The sequence below is a fragment of the Rhipicephalus microplus genome, chromosome X (assembly GCF_043290135.1).
Source record: "Rhipicephalus microplus isolate Deutch F79 chromosome X, USDA_Rmic, whole genome shotgun sequence".
NCBI lineage: Eukaryota > Metazoa > Arthropoda > Arachnida > Ixodida > Ixodidae > Rhipicephalus > Rhipicephalus microplus.
In genome coordinates, this window is record NC_134710.1 from 209,651,884 (window position 1) to 209,667,167 (window position 15,284).

Sequence of the window (15,284 nt, forward strand, 5' to 3'; positions counted from 1 at the left end):
ATATATATATATATATATATATATATATATATATATATATATATATATATATATATATATATATATATCGAGAGTGAGCAAGAAATGACAATAAACAGGCACAAAAACACTGAGCAGATCAAACATCACTATGTATTGTATAGCATACCAAAGGATAGGAAAGAGAAAATGGTGAGCGGGAAAAAGCTTAGCCAACCCAATGACAGCTACATGCCCACCAGCTGTTGTGCGACACAGCCTTGCGTGACTTCGTGCATGCTGCGCTGATTTTTTTCTATGTGGTATCTGTTGAGAGCATTAACGGGGGCCATACGTCCAAAATAGAACTGCAATTTTGGTCAAGCGAGTTTCAACATCCAATTTTCTTGTTATTTTACAGTCTGGCCAGTGGAGTACCGTGTCTGGACACTCAACTGCATGTACGGCCGCGTTGAACGTCAAGTACGTAAATTTTGCATAATTTTAATTAAAGCAGTGGTATGTGGCCACAAGGCTAGACCGACCTCCGTTTTTAAATTGCTAACACAGCATTTTTAGCACAAATATCTCACTAGGTGGCCATTATTTTTTTCAGAATAGTTTTAGTTTCGTTAACACATAATTATTACCAGGCAATAGACAGTTTCCAAACTAGCTCATTGTGCCAACTGTTTATATTGAAAACCGCATGCCTCAAATTATGAGGACGGGACTAACAAAAAAACACGGGGTACCATTAACCTTTAAAGAACGCCTGACAGTGAAAGTTTTTTTTGTTATTCTTTATACTAACTTATAGCTTTGCGACTCGTAAGGCTAAAATTCAATCTTAAATGTTTTAACGCATCATATAATTAATGCTAGGGTCGTTAATCCGGAATGATTTTGCATCAGTTATAGGCAGCTGCCTAAATACCATAAGAAACTAGCACCCCACAGTGAGGCAGCTCCTGAGATTACGTGTGATCAAGCTTCGGTGACGCTGAACGCACCGTCTTCAAATAGGGAGATCCACGGGCAGTGAAGAATGAAACGATATGGGTGTTTTGAGCGTGTGACCCTCAGAAAAAAAGTAAAAAATTTCTGGCGTAAGCAGCCAGCACCGCCTGGAGAGCAGCTCGATAACAGAGCAAGAGGGGAGACGAACAATGGTTCTTTCCGGGTACCAGTTGGGATATTGCGCGCCCCGCAAATGTTCTTTGACGCCGAGCCTACTTGTATCACGAGGGAGACCCTGTCTACGTCAAAACACAGAATATGTCCACTGCACCCAAAGACTCGGATGGGCTCTCACCCTTACTTCTAAAGAAAGGTTATATGTACTTATAGGCAATGCTCGTCACTAATAATTGGTGAGAAGTTCACCGCATGCAAGACTCTAAAATTACACAAGCATCTCGAGTTTCCACATTTGGTGTCAGTGGTCCTTCAAGACTTCAATGCGATAGCCACATCCTGTCCCTAGTGGGCACTTCAACCATTTCGTGCATACTATTTATTGTATGCATATTTATCTGCAAGCTTATATTGTAGATTACTAATGTAATTGATAAAATTGAAAGTGGCTTGTATGAGCGAAGCTCTCGCATATGGATTCATTCTGTGTAATGAGTAGCATGCTTTATACCCCGATCATTTATGCGCGTGAAATATTTTTCCAACTTTCTTTGCAGCCACTACGGGGTTTGAAGAGAATACGCACGCACAGTAAAATGTGTGCCTTTTGTAATAGGTGGCCGGCTATACATCATGGAGTCGTCATTATAACATTTTCTGACGCCCATGGCAATGTACGCTTGTACCACGCAATATTACTGCAATTGTACATGTCGTGTGAAGCCTGTATACAGGTGTGAAAAGAGACCGAAAGGCTTAACCGAAGTCACAACTGAAAAGAACCGAGAGCGATGAACATGATGCACGTGTGCTTACATCGACATGGTGGGAGAATGCGGCCAACTTGCTAGAGAGCAGTTCTTTTGACCTGAGGAACCAAAATGTACCAATTGAAATAGTGCTATCATACCAGCCGGGACGAGCGAATGTTCTGGACCAGGCCTAGCAGTGCTGTTTCAGTGGTGAACGAGCGTGCAGCCAAGGCGAGCAACTTACCCCGTTCCAGTGGCAGAGATCAGACCGCGGTGCCACGTCCTATAGAGAGTGGGGCACCATGAGAGGCTCAAAGCATGGTCTTGTTGCTACGTCGCGCACATCGTGGGCCACGTGTTCTGAGACGAACAGTTTATCGTCTGCTCGTGCGCCGTCAGGCAACTTCATCGTACACGTTCGTGCGACTTGGTCGTCCGCGTCATGCTTGTGTTGTCGACAGCTCCATGGTAAACCATGAGTAACGTTTGATAATCTTAGACTTCAGGACACACCGCTTCTCTCACGTATGCATGTTTAGAACCTAAAGGATATTGTATTGTTTGTTCCTCAAAATGCAATTAATTATTGTTTGCCAAGTTGATACAGCTTTTTTTCTTGTCTTCTCTTGATTGTCTGCTTCTTGGGGCCAACGAAGCCTTACCAATTGGTAAGCTTGCCAGGATTGTAGTGGTTCGCGGACCCTCAGACGCGAACCACCAATACTAAAAGCAAGAAATACTTATCGACTTAACATATAACGATTGCATGCACTCTGATTGGCCAAATAATTCTAATATATATTAAATCCTGTATCTACACGAGAATATCGGCGCGTCCCAAAGTCTATTTTTGTCGAACGTCCCTCACAGTGTACCAAGGAAATCTTGACGGCGCAAGCATGAAGGGGTAAGAGTGCGACAAGTCTTACAAGCACGTACGATGAAGTTGTGAGATGGCACACGAGCGCCCGAATAATTGCTCGTCCCGGAACACAATGGCCCACACTGGGCATGACATAGCACCGAGGCCACGCCTTCAGCCAATTGTAGAGATGGACCTGCTCGGGCGTCGCACCCCGGCCACGTTCTCTGCCAGTCGAACGGGGTAAGCTACTCGCCCTGGCTGCACACTCGTTCACCACAGGGCCAGCACTACTAGGCTTGGTCCGGAACATTGGCTCGTCCTCGGGACTCGCCAAGCTTCTTCCTGCTGGTCTGGTAGCACCAACTTGGTCCCTTTTGGTCCCTCAGGTGTAACGAACTCTTTTCAGGCAAGCTGGCTGCGGTCGCCCACCACGTCGATGTTCTGAAGCTCGCGAGCTCACGCTCATCCCGGTCTGCGCGCACCTTCGTCGTCTTCGGTTCTTTTCACCTTCGGTGTCGGTTCAGCTTTTCAGTCTCTTCGACAACAGGACACGTGTGTTTGTACAGCATGAAGGTTACCTTTACTCCACTTGGAAGCAGGCAAATTATTTTCTCAATATTTCCAAGCAGACATGTTGCTACGGTAAAATACCTACTTCCCACGCTTCTCACTAGGACCCGATCCTCCCTCATACTTGGAAATTTTTATTCTTTACTTTATTTGTATATGTCTCAATTTTTCCGTCATGAACAAGATGGTGATAGTACGACCACAACCAACGCCACCCACACCGACGCCGATGCCGGAATTTCGGCGAGCGAGCTTTTTAGCGCTATCACGGCAATGTATACATTTTGCTGGCGGTTTTAATATCACGTATAGGGGGATGGGGATTTGCATCAGATTATGCTTATTAATGCCAATGGAAGGAGGAATGCAAATACAATGCCGCGCCCGGATTAAGGCAAACGCCACTGACGTTTAAGGTGGTTGAAAATAAACAGGTTCCCTACATTGCAGCGTCGCTCACAAAATATAACACCGAGACGCCATTTGAAGGTCGGATACTTGCAAAAAATACGGCCGTACAATTTCACAGGAAAAGAGTTTTGAAACCCAGCATATTTCTTACGTTGCGTAAATAAGCAGGATCCTTTACTTGCAGCCGCATCTCATGCTGCCTTTGATGAGGTTCATATAATATTTAGATCAGATGAAGTACATTGCGTTGATGTACCAAACTTCCGCAAGAAAATTGCGAGGCTGCTTGCAGGTTTTGAACAGTTTATGAAAAAATGGAAAAAAGAAACAAGCACACACCAGCAAAAGAGGAAGAATGAACTGACAAAAGTTTCTCGTGAAAAAAAATTGATGGCTCTTCTCCAGAAGAGCCGAAATAGCTGTCACCTTAATACGATGCCGAGTCCGCCACTAAACGTTTACCTATACACAGCTCTGGCCTCATGCAGCCACCTTTATGCCTCCATTGCAATCACAGTGAGTCCCTCGTTGATTTCTTTCTAACACGCAGATTATGAACTAATCAGAAGAAAACTTTGAATATACTGCTTTGAAGGATGAGACTAAATTGAACTCTTCCGGTGGTTGTTTCCTTTGGGACTACCATGCTGGGTTTTCGCAACAGGAGCGTTTGCGAGGTCATATTTGATTTTCTACGTGAGAAAAGACTAATTGAGTGCCAATTTTATCAAAATCAAGCATTTTTTGAAAAACATTAGCGATCTATTTTTTATTTATTGAAGCGAGTTGAACTCTAAGATTACTAAATTCAAACATATTCATTAGAAATAGTCGCCCTTTTTATTTTGTTCTTTTATTCTTGTGAATTATTATAACAAGTGATTTGAAAACTATATAGTGCTTAACATTTGGACATCGCGAACAAACTCTTTCATATAGCAAGGGACCACTCCTGAAACAGCAATCCCCCACGTTGGGTTGCATTCGGATAAAAGTTGGTAATAAATGAAGCAAAGCGTTTCTGCATAAACTGAGTCTAAAGGCCAACACAGGTTCACCCGTCGGGGAGTCCAATGTGCAGCCTGGGCGATGCGAGGTGGCGAGCGAAAACACAAAGAAGAAGGCTGGTCCTTAGGAGGCTACCGATGACTTGCGGAGGCTTACCAAGGAACCTACAGCCTTGCAGGAGAGAAACGTTGGCGTTAGGGGATGTCAGCGGCCACGTTTATCCCCAAGCTACAAATTGTGGACCACGCCCCTGAACATTGACTGTCGGGTCCGGTCACCCGACTTCGTCAAACGCTCAACACCACCTGCTCACTTTTTTTAATTTCCTTCAAACCCTCCTAAGCTCGCCAACAGGTTCATAACCATAAGTGTTTTTCGGGGGAGGGGGGTTAAGACCAACCTGACTCGAGAGAGTGTAAGAGAGCGTAGGTACACTGCTTCACCGCGTCTTTTTTCGGATTTCGTTATCTCTCCTTTTTACGCCACACTCCCCCGTGCGCACGCGCCTCACTCTCGACCGGTCGCTGGCTGGGTGCCTCTCAAGAACACCCGGAAATATGCGCTCGAGACACCGCCGTGAAACGCCAACACTGCGCCGAGAACACTGGCGCCACACTCTTCCGTCCACTCGCTCCTCCCTTTCGACAGTTCGCTGGCTGGGCGCCTCTCAAGGCGATGGCAGAAATCGGCGAAGGCGAATGTTTGACAGCAACGGTACGCTCTCTCAGCGCGAGAAATGCATTCGCATTGCCTCGGGACTCCCTTCGTGGAGGTGGGGGTAATTTTATTGTAAATTATGCTGCACGTTGGCAACACTATTTTGCACGTGTTATTTTTCAAGGAGACTGTCTCGCAACTATGGCTGATATTACAGTTGCATTGTGACTTTTAATATCAATGAAGTACGTCAATCGCAAAGGCTTTATAATGCATTCTGCGAAGACAAGCTGATGATTGCTGCGAAATGGTCACTAGATTTCCATCTAAAGTTCACCTGGGACCAGACTTTACCTACTCCCACAAAAATAGCTTGTTCGTTGCGTATAATCACTAGAAAACCTACATGCGCGCAAAAACGCGTAATGTTCTTTTTTATGAATTTCCTCATAAGCTTCCTGAAACGACAGCATTACGCAAGGTGCCTTACGTTGTTTGCAAGCGTGCGGCATTAATTTCTCTTAACGTCATAGGATTTATAACTGTTCAGAATATTTCACCACGCAGCATTAATATGCCATGTAGACACTTTCCTAACTAGTATAATGCATTCAAGCTGCAGCACTTACACCAGCGCGAACAGGAGCAGCCTTGTGCAACATAAACTCTCGAGTGATCGGTTCACTAGTGATGAAGGAATGAACTTCGGTCTTGTTCGGAGCTTAGCGCACCATAATCAATTTCTCAGAACATGTGAACCTACAAGAACCGCCAGCGCATGCAACACAATTTTACTTACGCTGTGATGTGCACCATCCATGCCTGGCGGAGTGGAACGACTGCGCCGTCGATGAGACTATTGAGCCCCGCTGTGGTGGTCTTGTGGCTAAGGTACTCGGCTGCTGACCCGCAGGGCACGGGTTCGAATCCCGGCTGCGGCGGCTGCATATCCGATGGAGGCGGAAATGTTGTAGGCCCGTGTGCTCAGATTTGGGTGCACGTTAAAGAACCCCAGGTGGTCTAAATTTCCGGAGTCCTCCACTACGGCGTCTCTCATAATCATATGGTGGTTTTGGGACGTTAAACCCCACATATCAATCAATGCACGTCCAAGGAGTCACACTGTAATATTCCTGAACGTGGCCCCTCAGATCTCGGAATTGTGTCTGGCTTTTACCATTAAAAGGAACCTCTGTCTAATGATAATTAGGGTAGTGTTCAACTCTGATGAGATGTGTTCTGGCGGGTACAATTATGACCACCCCAGCAGCATTAATCCCATCGCCGAGCCAGCTGAAAACGTTCGCGGCCAAGATTCCTGCCCAAAATCTCAGAGTTACAAAGCCTTCACAAACACTGCGACACATTTTTCCACATGGAGGCAATATTCACTGTAAAAGCGTACAGGAATTATATTGGAATAGCAGCACCGCTTACTTTGTAAACTGTGTCAGAAGAAGTGACGAAAAAAGACGGGTAAGTGGCAGGGGTGGTGCGTAAAACATTTCGGGTGGGGGGAGAAGGCTGCACGCCTACAACCCTCCCTTCTGGCTACGCCACTGCACGTGACGGTCATATATTCTTGTATGTCTTCGTCGTCTTCTTGTATCGCACATCACACACACACACACACACACACCAGTGATTTCAGGGCAACACGCGCCCATCAAACGTCCTATTTAAATCAAAGTAAAAGGGTCAGATGCTTTCATGAGGTAACTCCTGAATAATTCATACCAAATGTGTTGCAATAAAGAAAGTTCAATATTACACTAACAAAATACGAAGCGAAAATGTATAATGAAGACTTTTTCATTTTTTCTTAACAGCCAAAAGCAGACACGTTTCAAAAATAGAAGAGCGAAGTATACATATACCCATTGCTTTACATCAAAAAGCAACATCACGATTGTGTGAACTGCACCTATTTACAACATCTAAAGCGGTCTTATTTATATAAATTTAGAGATCACTAAAACCAGTTACAATGTTTGTGAGACATTTGAGAAACAAAATCACAGGCGCACATATTTACAGGTACTTTAAGTCCTGTAAAGGCGCCAATATTGTTCACTTAAAATATATTTACCCACTCACGGTATCTTTCGTTATTGCTGATGAAAGAGCATTAACTTATAAGCTTCCATTTTTTTCTTTTTCTGAACGAACACTAATTTATAACTTAATTAAAAACTCAACGTCTTACAGACTTACGATTTTTTTTCTTTTTAAATGCAAAAAACTTCATCAAAATGTTTCTCCGATTCCGTTTGTTGAGATAGGAGCCCCAAGGTAAATTCCTTTCGATGTCATTTACCACACCACTTTGATTTTTACGACTTACATCTGTCGTTGTGAACAATGGGCATAACGCCATATTTCAAAGCATGGGCATTCTGAAGTTCATTTTCCTCGGGCGTACAAGTACGTCCATTCGTCCATGAAACAATGGCTCATGGTTCAGAAAAATACATGGTGCAGCATGAAAGTATATGTCACAATCTCGCATTATAACAAAAAAAAGCAGTACCCTACATTTGCCGCATCTAGGTATCATGCACTATGCAGTCGCCAGAGTTACAAAGTAAGCGACAAAATTCTCAAACAAGTATTTATACTGTACAGGTTGTTCAGTAAATGGCGACTTACGCCGGGTATTATTAAACAATGCTAACTAACATGGACATGTGTTGCCTAGTGTAGCATTTTCTTGGTAAAATAATGGCGTTACAAATAATGCTGATGCAATATCTGACATTTGCCTAGCAAAATATTTTTGCTGCAATTTCATATTCTTGTTCTTTCTGCTACTGCTGCTACTATGGATCACACTCCAGTCGAGTGAATCATTCGATTCATCATTTGCAAATGCTGATTATGACCGTCTCTATACTTTTTGACGGTGCATTATTACGCATCTTGTAGTTGCTGATTGAAGGTCCACACATGCGTTTTTCTTATCGCGCATCATTCCCAATGACAGCAATACAGGCACAGCGTTGACCGAGTTAACTACGGAGGACTGACGCAACGATAAACGCAACAAATGCTTACTAAGTGTAAAATGGCATGGATTTTTAGCCTATGTACAATAGCGTCTTTACAAATGGTGTATTTTTGAGTACTCATAAGTTCTTTACCGAACTTATTAATATTGAAACTTCAACTGTGCTTGCCATGGGACTCCACAGAAGATGCAGGCGGGGTGAACGTAGTTTTTAGTGCTCGTTCATCCTGTCATCCTTCTTGGAGCCCCATGCCAAGCACAGTTTCAGTTTGAATATGATGTACCAACTAGAGCCCCACAACGCGCGCTATTTTAATTAAATATTCTTTGTCTCTCATTCTCTAGGTGCAGCACCTAATGCACCATATCCTCAAAAAAAGAGGCTGGCGAGTAGAAGATTTTGCTCGGGCGTTGTGCAGTCCGGTAAGTACACCAATTTGAAACGGCGCGACATAGCACAGTTCGGCCACACACATTGTTTATACGCAAACTGAGATCATAAAATTGGCGTCTATTCGTAGAAATACTTTGACCTTCTAGAGAAAAAGTGACGAACTGTTATGGCGACGTGTGATCACCTCAGGTATGTTTAGTGCATAGGACAATTTTTCTCTCTAGAGCAGCAGTAAACACTTCTTTTAATACTTTTTATTCCCAGTATATCATTATCACTTTTTTGTCAGATCTAATTTTTTCCCACTATCTGCTCTGCTTTCACAAAGCACCCTGAACGTACTTCAGGCGCAATTTACGCGCATAACTTGCATTAAAACCACTGGTCAAATCAACTTGGCGTTTTCCCTTACGTACCGAGCAAGGAGCACAAACCATGGTTTGTGCTCCTTGGTTTGTTAGAGTTTGTTTTTCCCGTCATCTTCGTTTCCTTACGTGGTTTGTTCTCTTATTTGAATCAACTGCAGTTGATTGGAACAACTTCATTAGTGTCCTGCGAGACGTGGATGGTCGATAATATTGAAAAAATGAAGTTTACCTACTGGGGCTTACACCAGATATAGGTTTCTGTTTGTAGTTTGTGGAGGGGTTTTCATAAAAAGAATCTGTTATGCTTTCGTTCATTTTTCAACTTTTCATTCGTGGAGAGAGCTTTTTAAAGATAGAGTAGCTGCAGGTCGCAGTAATGTGGATATAGGTTATATTGCGATAGCAATTTCATGGACACTCTCGGCTGGATTTTGCCGCCAGCATCAGCGTCACCATCACTCATCGTACGTGCCTATATATATGAAATGCAAGAAAAATAAAAAACCCAGAAAAATTCTACGGCACGCGGAATCGAACTTGGGTCCTCTCAATTGTGAGTGGGAGGCGATAACAACTGAGCCACCGATGAGCATGTGCTTGGACGTTCAAACGGCAAGCTATTTATATCTACCACTTAACGCTGCGGATGGGCATAGTGGGGAAGGGGAAATTATCTTGTTTTCACCATTACCAGAAAGATGGAGTAATGAGCGCCCGTCGCCACTTTGTGCGGTGGTGCGCGCTCTAATCTCCCATGCGTACATTGCCCCGCTTAGAGGAGGGGAGCAACGCTACCTCACGTGCCCTTATTTCGCGGTGGGCACGAGGGGAGTATCGTACGTCTTGGCTGGCCTCTGGCTTTACTTGGAACGATTCTGTTGCAGTTACCAGGAGCACAAAGGTCACTGCAATTAGTGCAGTCTCCGTTTGCGGAAACTGCGCGCTTTTCAGACGCAGCGAAGTAACAACTGAGACGGTTATTCGCGTGCATATGTACGTGCGAGTACGTTTCGTGTGTCATTTGTGCGCGAGAAACGCGGGGAACATTTCGTTCTGTTTTCATTCTGCACGTGACCTTCCAATTTGTTGCTATTGCGTTCATTGCGTCGCCTTTGCGGCAAAGCTGTGAGTCTTTACAGCAAGAAAATGACGAAAAACCTAACAGGATGCATGGCGCTTGTCCCACAATGCTACCAACAATAGCAAAAGAAAAATAAGAAAGCAATACTTAAAACTGCAAGCTTATATGTAAATTACGCCGTTAGATTTTTTATGCTGGTTTCCTCATACCTGTAAAAATAAGTTAAACAATCTACTGGGTTCTGCAAATGTAACGCGTACTAAAAGTACACTTACAAATAAACCTTGAGGGTTTTATACACAGCAAAAATCATTCGAAGTAGATTATAAGTGACATAGATGCGAGGTGCTACAAAAATTTAGCAGTAGAAGGAGGACGACAATTAGATAGTATTTATAGAAATGTTGAATTTTATGACGTAAAAATGCAAACCACACTACACCATGCACTCTGGCGTGACCTGGCTTCTTTGGTAGCCTGGCCTGGCATGTTTGGGTGTTACACCACGGGGCAACAAAAAAGTTAAAGCAGAAGTGAAAAAATTCGGCAGATCCCACACGTTGTGAGCATTGGCTTCATGTGAAGCAAGTGTTTATGCTGCGTTTTTGTTTAGGGGAGGGGGGTCTTTGAGGCAAGCATATAATCAGGTGAATCGGTGTTGCATGTAGTTGTGTGCACCCATGCCCTTAGCAGGAAGACCCATTACGCTGACATCTACTGGGGACTATAACAGTGCGTAACCGATGGTCTGGCATGACAGCAACATTCACGTTCGAGGACAGACTTTTGTATTATCGAAACGAAGTGCGCTTTACGTGTCACGATGTGAATATCACACGTAACATTGGTTAGCGTACTCCCCACAGTGAAACAACATTTGAAAATACAGCTTGTAGTGAATCATAAATATACAAATATATAATGTTTATTAGATTGCCGTAAATGTAGAGACCACATCGGAAGCACAATTAACGTTAACCTGAAAAGACATCTGGTTCGTAGGTTTACTTATGCAATGTGTAGTGCTTTCTTGAAAAATAAGATAGCACAGCAGCAACAATTGACGTTTCGCCAAGCTTACCTCTGCATAGTGTCTCTCTCCGAAACAGTTTAAATGTCTGGTGTAGCTCTGCAGTAAAATGTTTTATTGCCACACAGAACGTTTGGGTGAGACTCTTGCTGAGATAATAATCTTTTTTATATAATTGCGTTCGTGGGGCTCTCCCCTGCCGAAGACCATTTTCCTTCACACTCTCACGTTTCAGTTACTAATGTCTGTCATCGGCACTCGGGAACGGATAGAAACTGTCAATCACTTGTGGTGCACAACAACTTACCGTGGCCCGTGATATATGGACGGACGGATGGACGGACGGACGGATGGATCGATAGATGGACGGACGGATGGACGGACGGACGGATGGATCGATGGATGGATGGATGGATGGATGGATGGATGGATGGATGGATGGATGCATGGATGTATGGATGCATGCATGCATGCATAAATGGATGGACAGATAAAAAAATGCTTCGCATATAAAAAACGGAACATAAAACTAAAGCCAAACCATTGCTAACAGCTGCATTCATATTAGGGTAACTTACCACAAGGAAAATTACTCCAGGCAGAATTTAATTAAACGTACACGTACTCAAAGAAAATGCTACCACAAGTGGTTTTGGTCATGCCGACCCGCCATTGCGCACTAAGTTAGCACAGCCAAAATGCCATACCAAGAGACCTGACAGTCATCAAGGTGGACGATTGGGCGAGTTGGTGATTCATGATCAACGTATGTAACTGCGCGGTAGTAAACACGGACGACAAGAAGATACAAGGACAAGCGCAGACTATCAACTGAAGGTTTATTTTTCACAAACCACATATATATGACTGAAACAGAAACAGAAAACACGAAAATCTACAAAAACTGATGACTTAGCACTTAACAATCGACAAAACGTGAACGTTTGACAAAAGCAGATTCAAGGGCCATGTGCGCCACTTGCCAGATACCGTAGCTCTTTATCTAAAAGAGCTAACGACGGTTTGCTGACGCAGTGTTCTGGTTCCCGTGCCATTTTTTCCGCTTCGACGATCATACGGGTATGATCGTCTTTGTGCCTGAACATTACGACCGTGCTTTCGAACTGCGCAAGGCAGCCACACCTACTGATGTGCTGAGCTAAAAAACCCTCATTGCCAGTGCGCACATTGCGTGCGTGCTCGCGCAGGCGCTCATTTAGGCATCTCCCAGTCTGCCCGATGTAACACGCACCACAAGATAGCGGAATTCTATAAACTACATTCATGTCACATCTGACAAACTGGGTTTTATGCCTGACAGTGCAAGCTTGTTTGGGCCTATTGTTTACACATGTCATTTTGGCTAGCTGAGAGAGCTTGTAAGGTGCCGAAAAAACGACCTTTACGCCCATGCGCTGACCGAGCTTTTTTATCTTGTGAGATAGCTGGTGCTTGTAAGGGATTACCGCGACTTTGTCACGTTTGCTTTTGTCTCTGTCATTAGTGCTCTCTCTGCTTCTGGGCTTTTTCTTCTTTTTTATTGTTTCTGCCACAGAAATGAGAAGCGAATCCGGGTAGCCAGCTTCTTTCAGACGCTCAACTTGATTTTGGAAGCTTGTTTCCATCATATGGAAACATGATCTGTCCAGGGCATTAGTGAAGCAGGTGTTCACTATGCCTCTCTTAACCAATTTGCTATGCGCTGATTTGAAAGGCAAAAGCGGTTTCATAGCGCGAGGCTCATACATCCAGCATGCGTGATTCACGCTGAACAAAAGTCTCATGTCTAGGAAGCGAATCGAGTTGTTCACTGGGAGTTCATGGGTCAGTACGAGTGGACTCAAGCAGTCACTAAAAACTTCAATTACATCAGATGCCAACCCCATTACTCTAGCAGATTCACACTTAAAAACCACCAGGTAGTCGTCGACGAACCTGAAAATTCTCACAACTTCCTGGCAACTCAGCCGCTCTTTCAAGTTCCTGTCGAACTTCGCAAGCAACAAATCACTCAGAATCGGTGCAATCGAAGAACCTATTGAAACGCCATTATTTTGATAAACATCACCGTTCCATTCTACAAAGGTAGAGGTCAGATAGGTAGCTAGCAGGTCAAGAAAACTGCTAACACTGACACCAGCTGCATTCTGGAACGTTACGTGGCCCATTAGATCAACACATTCTTCTATGCATGAATACAAAGCGTCACGAGGGAGAGAATAATATAAATCTTTGATATCTATGGAAAAAGCACTCAAAGTGTAGTTAGAATACTCTTTGAAGAATTCAGTGACCTCCCTTGAATTCCTGACTAGAAAGGGATCATTAATCTCTAAAAGTTTCAACTTTTTCTGCAAAAACATCCCTAAGGTGTTTTGCCAAGAACCCTTCTCTGTAACAATGACACGAAAAGGCACGTCGGCTTTGTGTGTCTTTGCCGAAAAAAACATCTCTAGGGCCAACTTCTCACTTTTTTCTATCTTTTTTGCTATTTCAGACAGGTTAAGCTGCGTGCACAGTTTTTTCGCCTTAGATTTGACTTTAACCAGGTCAATACCACTGCACTTTTGGAAGACGGATGTGACCGCACTTACAGCTTTCTTCAGGTACAAGTCTTTGTTGAGGACCGCGAAGCCTCCCTCCTTGTCCGAAGGCACCACGCACAGTTCGTTGTCTCGTAGATGTGAAATTGTCCTGCTTAAAGGAAGACTACTTGCGTACGGCTTAACTTGCTGCAGCACATCAACTCCTTCAGACACGCACCTGTTACAGTCTTCTTGTGGAGCAAGGCTTGAAACACGTCTCACTATGGCCAGAAGATCCGGTGCGGTGTACTTCTTGTCTACGGCATACTTGGGGCCTAAGCTCAACGTCCGCCGCACGAAGTCTGGAAGAACTACGTCACCACACGTGTGCACAACACCTTTGAAGCGCTGCTTCGCCGCGATTCCAGAGCGTAGCCTCCTGAGTTCACCTGCCCACAGTGTGTCTGTGGTATGCTCGATGCATGCTGTGAACTCTTTCATTCTTCGTCTTTTGATACTGGGACTGACCTCCTGTTGAAGCTGAAGTTGCAGGGCTTCTCTATACAGGCGGGCCTGTCTATTCCACTCTGATCTGAGAATCTTACAAATCCGGAGACCATGGCTGCTGGAGGGGTTGACGCCACCGAATAATCCTTTCACGTCTGAAGGCAGCTGCTTCTGTCGAATGTGGAACGCGAAAGCACGGGCACGGCAGGTAGCCAGTGCGACGAGGGTGATGAGTATAGACGGAAGAAGGGTTAGGGACGAAACACTGCCCGAAGAACTAGAAATGTAACTAATCAAGGTGGACGATTGGGCGAGTTGGTGATTCATGATCAACGTATGTAACTGCGCGGTAGTAAACACGGACGACAAGAAGATACAAGGACAAGCGCAGACTATCAACTGAAGGTTTATTTTTCACAAACCACATATATATGACTGAAACAGAAACAGAAAACACGAAAATCTACAAAAACTGATGACTTAGCACTTAACAATCGACAAAACGTGAACGTTTGACAAAAGCAGATTCAAGGGCCATGTGCGCCACTTGCCAGATACCGTAGCTCTTTATCTAAAAGAGCTAACGACGGTTTGCTGACGCAGTGTTCTGGTTCCCGTGCCATTTTTTCCGCTTCGACGATCATACGGGTATGATCGTCTTTGTGCCTGAACATTACGACCGTGCTTTCGAACTGCGCAAGGCAGCCACACCTACTGATGTGCTGAGCTAAAAAACCCTCATTGCCAGTGCGCACATTGCGTGCGTGCTCGCGCAGGCGCTCATTTATTCGTGTTTTCGTGTTTTCTGTTTCTGTTTCAGTCATATATATGTGGTTTGTGAAAAATAAACCTTCAGTTGATAGTCTGCGCTTGTCCTTGTATCTTCTTGTCGTCCGTGTTTACTACCGCGCAGTTACATACGTTGATCATGAATCACCAACTCGCCCAATCGTCCACCTTGATTAGTTACATTTCTAGTTCTTCGGGCAGTGTTTCGTCCCTAACCCTTCTTCC

The 15,284-nt window shown here is 44.2% G+C and overlaps 1 protein-coding gene across 1 annotated transcript in view; it reads left to right on the top strand.

Annotated features, from left to right (window-relative positions):
• LOC119187891 (uncharacterized) overlaps positions 1–15,284 on the top strand; it is a 35,242-nt gene that overhangs the window by 15,478 nt on the left and 4,480 nt on the right. Inside the window, exons 2-3 of the mRNA XM_037435998.2 lie at positions 380–441; positions 8,711–8,788. Coding sequence (XP_037291895.1) covers positions 380–441; positions 8,711–8,788 — 140 coding nt within the window. The remainder of the gene's footprint in view (positions 1–379; positions 442–8,710; positions 8,789–15,284) is intronic.